Source organism: Lactuca saligna, chromosome 5, assembly GCF_052625555.1.
Source record: "Lactuca saligna cultivar CGN05327 chromosome 5, ASM5262555v1, whole genome shotgun sequence".
In the NCBI taxonomy this organism is placed as follows: domain Eukaryota; kingdom Viridiplantae; phylum Streptophyta; class Magnoliopsida; order Asterales; family Asteraceae; genus Lactuca; species Lactuca saligna.
In genome coordinates, this window is record NC_136421.1 from 147,814,215 (window position 1) to 147,821,126 (window position 6,912).

The following is a 6,912-nucleotide window of genomic DNA, read 5'->3' on the forward strand; positions in this document are numbered from 1 at the left end:
AACTGCATTTTACAAAAAGAAACTTTCATTCATTGATTGTGGTAAATATTAATCCACACACTATGACTGAACTAATTGTAAAATAACTTATTTACAAGTTTTAATCATGTCAACATGAACTCCAATATATTTAAATATTTGTTAAAAAATAATTTAAACATATAACTTGCTTCCTGTACATTATACGAACATACATTTAATTAGTATAAAAATCTAAAATATAGATTACATGATGATGTCATTTTGTATTCAACTAATTACAAGTGAACATTTGGACCATGCCGAATTGGGTCAGACCGACTCTTGGACCGGAATGGTTTTGCAGAAATTGGTGGACCTTGAACCGGACCTGTTGAGAATTACCAGGTCCATGTCCATGTCCATGTCCAGGCCCGAATCCCGGTTCTTGGACGTAGGGGTGGACATTTTGACCAAATCGGACCGGACCAGACCAATTTTGTAGAAATAACTGGACTTTGGACCATACCTGTTGAGGCTTACCAGGTCTATGTCTAGGTCCAGTCCAGTTCGAAGGTCCAAATGCCCATGTCGACCAATACAATGAGAAGTTTACATCCTACTCGAACGTGAAGGTATTTTGTATTTCTTTGGAAGACAAGAGGCTTATTTAAAAAGAGAAGGAGAGGGGTTATTTGTCTTATTTTGAAAGAAGGTACTTTGTATTTCTTTGGAAGACAAGGCGCTTGTTAAAAAAAAAAAAAAAAAGAAGGGGATTATTTATCTTATTTTGAAAGATGAGGGACTTGTTTTAAAATGAAATCCGTTTAATATTTGGCTCCCGAGAACAAGGGAAGTCTCAAGAGACCAGGTGCGTAGAGAGAACCCCCTCTCTTTGCCAACGCCCAACACGTCAAAATCCACCGATTGTCTCTTCTCTCTTACTTTTCTCTCAACAATCCAAGCTACTAATCTCTGGTAAATCTCTTGAATTCACTCCACGTACAGTATTTACTGCTTTACCTAACCAATTATGTGCGAGATTGAATCAAATTGTGGCGGGAATTGCAAATAACATGTTTGCATTTTCATGATTTCAATCAAATTTCCTTTTCGATTTGTTTGGTTGGGGTTTTTGCCTCTTATAAAGTGATTCTGCTGTGACTTGTATCATCATTCACCAGTTGAGTATAAGTCAAGTCATTTTTGTTAATTTCTTGTTTGTGGGGTTCTTTCGTAAAACCCACCGAGAAAAAAAAAAAAAAAAAAAAAAAAAAAAAACAGCGTTTTAGGGTTTAGAAATGGTGCGTGGCTTTTGGGTTTTTTTTTTCTCAGGTGTAATCTGTTGATGCATGTTATGAATGTTTGTTTATGCAGCTGAGTTGGTGAAATGCCGTTATATAGAAGGAAACCGTTCCCTATTTTGGAAAAACCTGATGATTTGAAGCCTGAGGAGCTGGTGTTTCAAGTTCGATTTACCAAAGAGATTTTTCGCGATTATCGGTACCTTCCTAATTTCTTCTTTTTCCTCCTTTAATAGCTTGTTTTTTTCACGTCTTTCCATTTTTGTCCCATCTGATTTCTACAGTTCTATTTACCTTTTGGAAAAAGATACGTGTTTTCATTTTTATGGTCAATTGATCTATCACATTTTTTTATAGATCTAAAACATATGTGATACAATTATAAAAAACAAACTTCAACAAGCCTGTGGATTCTAGTTTCACATCCAAGAAAAATGTCAGTAGGATCCCGCATTTTCAATCAACTACCCACTCCCAAAATAAAAATAAAAATAAAAGATTCAGGGATGCACTGCAACAACATTTTTGTTTTTTATTTCAATTTTTTTTACATTACAAAGCATTACAACTTGTAGGGTATTCCTGGCTTCCATGTAGCTCCATCAATGCTACTCCAAATATTCCAAAATCAGTCAGTATTTGATTTTGCAAGTATAACCTACCATATTCTTAAATTATTCACAACTTTTAGCCCCGATTTTTTTTTTCTGTCATGTTTCTTTAGTTTAAATAGTTAATTAGTAACAATCTTTTTCCTTGAGTAGTAGAAAACTACACTCTTTTTCTTTCACGCCTATAAATTTGCAAAGATGGAGGGTATGTATACGAATTGGAGTGATAAACATGAAGACATTGTGGTTTTTACATAATCTTTGTGTTGAAAAAAGCATGTTCATATAATCTTTTCATTATTAATAACAAAAACTTGGGTCTTTGTGCATGCTAGTGAATACTTAAAACGGATAAATCTCTATCGCCAAAGAGTTTGGACATGCAAGAGCACTGGGAAGAGCAATTTGACATATGAAGAGGCTTTGGTTTCTGAAAAACAAGCCAATGAGAAGGTTCAACAGTTCCCTAAAGAACTCATGGAGCCTGTGTTACGTGATGTTCAATTCAGTAATTACTCTTCCTAACCTTTTTGTATACGTTATTCTGCCTTTTTTAATCAACTTTTCACAAGTTATTTTACCCTCAAATTGTGCTGTTTGCAGGCATGCTTCCTTTAAAAGAGCTTGTCATTACCATTTCTGGAAAGTTGCAAGAACGTTTGTTGGAGGGTACTGAAATATACGGGAGGAAGAACAATCGAATATATCCATGCAAAATAGTAAAAGTAATTGAAGAGGAAGTTGAAAAGACACAATACCATGTAGCATGGCTTGATAAAGATAAGAAAGTAACTGAAAATGCTGTGGTGAGTGGAGAAGATTTGATTAAGAAAAAATTGCCATTTAGTAGAGATGTTTTGAAGTCTTTTATTAGAGAGTCTACAGTTAGAAGTGTTCCTTGGGTGCTTCATGATAAGTTGGCAGTGAAATATGGGATCTCTACTAATCTTCCGGAAGAATTGAGAATCAAACTTTCACCAAAGAGGAAACTTCCTAAAAAAGACAAGGTAAGTAGGTAACTACTTGTTGGTTTCAAATGTTGAAGGTCTTGCTTGCTTTGTTCATTGAGCTTTTTCATTTTGTGGGTCCCAAAATTTATATGTTTTTCTCACACCCAAAAAGGCTTTACAAATTACAACCTTTTGGGTGGTGTTTGGTATGATGGAAATGGGGAAGGAATGGAATTGTTCATTCCATTGCTAGGAAAGAAAGCTGTTTGTTTTGTAGGTCATTCTTGAAAGAATGTGATTTTTTAAATACTACCCATTTTTATTTATGTACTTCTTAATGTTAAATGGAATCTTGTTCTTTGAAGTAATTCATTAGTTCCATGGTTTTGTTCAGGAGGAAAACAATGGAGGAGAACATAAGCGAAAGAAACCCAATGATGATGCAAAACCAGGTATAGTCTTTTAATATCTTTTCCTTTTAGATTATATTTTAGGTTTCTTGCATATTGTTTAAGATATTTTTTGGGCAAGTGAAAGTGCCATCAACCTTTGTACCCAAGAATGTGCAAAAGACAAGAATGCCCTCCTCATCCAACCTTACGAATTTCTGATGTTTTTTTTTTAATCTGAACATTACAGAAAACATTGAGCCAATCAAATACCCGATCGATGATTTATTGGTGAAACCTGCTGCAGATGATCCTGTGTTTACACCACGTCCTCCACCAAATCCAGAATTCAATGTCCCAATGGAATGTGTTGGTGATCTTTTGATGATTTGGGATTTCTGTTCTTCTTATAGTAAATTCTTGAACTTGTCACCATTTTCATTGGATGATTTTGAAAATGCCATCTGCCATAAAGACAACAGCAATATACTCCTGATTGTGGAGTCCCACTCTGCTCTTCTTCGCTTACTTATAAAGGATGATGGGGATTATTTTATAGCTTTACAGAAGAAAAAACGGAAGCTAAAGGTTCATAATTCATTTGCTTTGTAAATCTTTTATTCCCTTAGAGGTTGCAAAATGGTTAAACTGTAGACTGAGTTGATTGCAGAAAATGGTAACATACTTCCATTGATTTGTTATTTGTAGCATTTTACTTTCATTTATTCCTGTTACAACATTGTACTTAGAAAAATCTACCTAATTAGATACAAAGCAGTTTTTACTGTTGTAATTGGGTAAGAAAAAAATGTAAGCACAATGTTATTCTTGGTAGATTTTTTCAAACTACAGTGTTTTGATAAGAAAACAATTGAAAGAGATGGAAGTAGGATGCGATAATACATTTTGACCTCTTATGTTTTTATGAAACTGATATTGTTCTTTTGAACTCATGTTGTGTGATTGTGAATAACTGATTTTTATCATTTGATACAGATTTCTATGGTCACATGGACGGATTACTTGTGTGATTTTCTGGAACTAATTAGCAATGATGAATTATCGACTCACATACCTACTATAAAACGGGGGCATTACAGTCTTTTAGACATTGAAGCTAAGATCAACATCTTTATTGAATTGGTTGCTCAAGTCATGGCAACAGACATAATGAGAGAAAAGCTGGATGAGTATATTGAAGAGAGACGTGAACTCGCATCCAAAAAACGAGGTGAAGCCATTGAAGAAAATAAAAAGAGAAGAGAGAAAAAGGAATTGGCAAAAGCTGCTTTAAATGCAAAGGAGCATAACGATTCTGTTGGAAACAACTCGAATGATCAAAATGGAAATGTTGCAAAGGAACTGGAGAAAACTTCACCCACTCTGAAAAAACACATTAATAGGTTCCATGTTTTGTCCTTTTTGGCCCTATTTGTTATACATGACATGACATAACAAGTTATACTGCATTTAGTATGCATTTTTCTCACTCTTGTCTGTGCAAAAGACATGAATGCCCTTCTCATCGAAATCTTGTGGTTGATGGTCAAAATTTCCGAGTAGAAGGTTAATTTTGAGTTTTAATAGTTGTATTATTTGTCTACAGTGGGAAGAAGCAAGAGAAGACATCTGAGAAGGATGTGAAAAAGTCAAAGGTGGATACAGATCCCACAACAGCAAATATTAAAGTATCAAATGGAAAGGGGTCAAAGAAATTGACTGATGTTGAGAAAAAAGAAACAAATGATATAGCAAATATAGAGCAGAGGGTAAGGCCTCTTTCCTCTGTGTGTATATACAGAAGGTCTTTATATGACAGGAACAAATCCATTTTGGATATAGTTTTAATTTGTTTATTCTATTTGCAGAAAGAATTTCTGGAGAGGGAAATTGAGAAGAGATATATACGCACAAATCCGTTAGGTAAAGACAGGGATTATAACAGGTATTGGTTTTTCCGCAAGGACTCAAGGATATTTGTTGAAAGTTGTGATCACAAACAATGGCGCTACTATGCCACTAAACCACAGGTATTGACTATTGACTCCTCATAGATTGATTCATAACTAACTACAAACTTTTGGCTATATTTATTTATATGTCTGACTTTTCTTGTTATTATACACAGCTTGACTCTTTGATGGGGTCTCTAAACGAAAAGGGTGAGCGAGAAAGGGCTCTTAAAAAGCAGTTGGAGAAACGTTACAAGAAAATATCGTAAGTTCAAAAAGTACAATCAATGCTTTAATAAGAAAAAAAAAAAATTGAAAGTATAGTGCTATAATCGGGTTGATTTTTCAAAGTACAATGTGGAGATGCTATAATGTAGAAATAAATGAAAGTTCATTTTGATTGCAGGAGTGAAATGCAGAAGAAATCAAAGGAGGCACACATGATTCAAATGGAAGAAGAGGCTGCACTAAGGAGGTCAACCCGTGTACGTGCAGCACCAAGGGATAATCCTGCACGCGCTTTTCTCAAGTATGTCAATAAGCTCAAGGAAGACTAACCAACCAATGAAGTTAACATTTACAAATGAATTTTTTGTGGTGTTGTGGGGGATGATTTTTGAAACTATTTTCCATTTTTTTGTTTATGGGATGGACAAAAGATGATGTATGAGTCCTCCATTGATGACATTATATGAATATGAGATTGAGTTTTAGACCCGACAAATCTCTCTCTTCAACTTTTATAAACAAGGAGTGAATTTCTTTCTTTATGTTGGTTGATGGTTTATATACTAGTTAAGATGTACTTCTGTCAAATCGTGCTTGTGTTGAAATCTAATCGAAGATGTGAGTTCATCGTTTTCTTATATAGCAAATACATGCCAAATAATGTATTACTTCTTGTTTCATATAAGGGCATCAATCATAATTTCCGACTTATACAATGATTCATTATTTTTGCTACATCAATTTTCTATTAACTTTATTTAATAAAAATCAATAAGCAAAAGCGTTTTTAGGTGATTCGTTCCAAAGTTTTTTTTCCACATTAACAAATTCATCGCTGTGTTCAAAATATTTTATATATAAAGCCTCTTCTAATTATTGTTTCTATACTTTTTTGTTACCACTCAAAATCGACGTTTCCATTACATTTTCCATCTTATTGTTATATTTTTTTTACATTAAATTTTAGCGTTACCAAACATACAATAAATTAACAACAATTTTGCATAAAGTTATTAAATTCCATGACTTTCGTGACACAAAAATGACATCAACCTACTACTCTCTCTTCTCTTTGGTTTCTTGATGGCTTTTGGAACACCTAAAAATCTCAAATATAGGAATTTATATAATAGTTTTGATTTGAACCATGTAATATTAAATATAGTCAAACATCTTATGTAAAAATGATTCACCACAGCGTAAGTATGAATAATTTGGACCGACAATAGGGGTTGTGTTGAGAATGGAACAATGACATTCTTCATATTCACAATATCAAAGGGGTTGCAAATAATTGCTCTTTCTCAGACTTATTAGCCTAATATATATTTTTTGATAATAAATTGAAAAGTAATTGACTTGTGTGAATTCTACTACTGATTTAAAAAAAAAAAAAAAAAAAAAAAAAAAAAAAAAAAAAAAAAAAAACTTTTTATATAGATAAACTCTTAAGGTAAAACATTTTATGTTAGTATTAATTGGAAGAGGAATAACAATGTTAGATGGGCAAATTTATAAAT

At 33.3% G+C, this 6,912-nt stretch overlaps 1 protein-coding gene across 1 annotated transcript; it reads left to right on the forward strand.

Moving 5' to 3' along the window:
* The first annotated feature begins 801 nt into the window (after positions 1–801).
* On the forward strand, positions 802–5,888 carry LOC144997202 (DDT domain-containing protein). The gene is made up of 11 exons (XM_078957054.1): positions 802–936; positions 1,336–1,461; positions 2,209–2,381; positions 2,477–2,880; positions 3,218–3,275; positions 3,463–3,800; positions 4,209–4,615; positions 4,819–4,981; positions 5,081–5,242; positions 5,341–5,429; positions 5,571–5,888. The coding sequence occupies exons 2-11, from the start codon at positions 1,349–1,351 to the stop codon at positions 5,719–5,721; spliced, it is 2,058 nt and encodes a 685-aa protein (XP_078813180.1). The 5' UTR covers positions 802–936; positions 1,336–1,348; the 3' UTR covers positions 5,722–5,888.
* Positions 5,889–6,912: the final 1,024 nt, after the last annotated feature.

What these genes read in the sequence shown, in the direction of transcription:
- LOC144997202 (XM_078957054.1), top strand. Translation starts at nt 1,349, where the DNA reads ATGCCGTTATATAGAAGGAAACCGTTCCCTATTTTGGAAAAACCTGAT. An exon ending in AACTTCCTAAAAAAGACAAG is followed by an intron (nt 2,881 to 3,217) that starts GTAAGTAGGTAA and finishes GGTTTTGTTCAG; the next exon opens with GAGGAAAACAATGGAGGAGA. An exon ending in TAGCAAATATAGAGCAGAGG is followed by an intron (nt 4,982 to 5,080) that starts GTAAGGCCTCTT and finishes TTCTATTTGCAG; the next exon opens with AAAGAATTTCTGGAGAGGGA.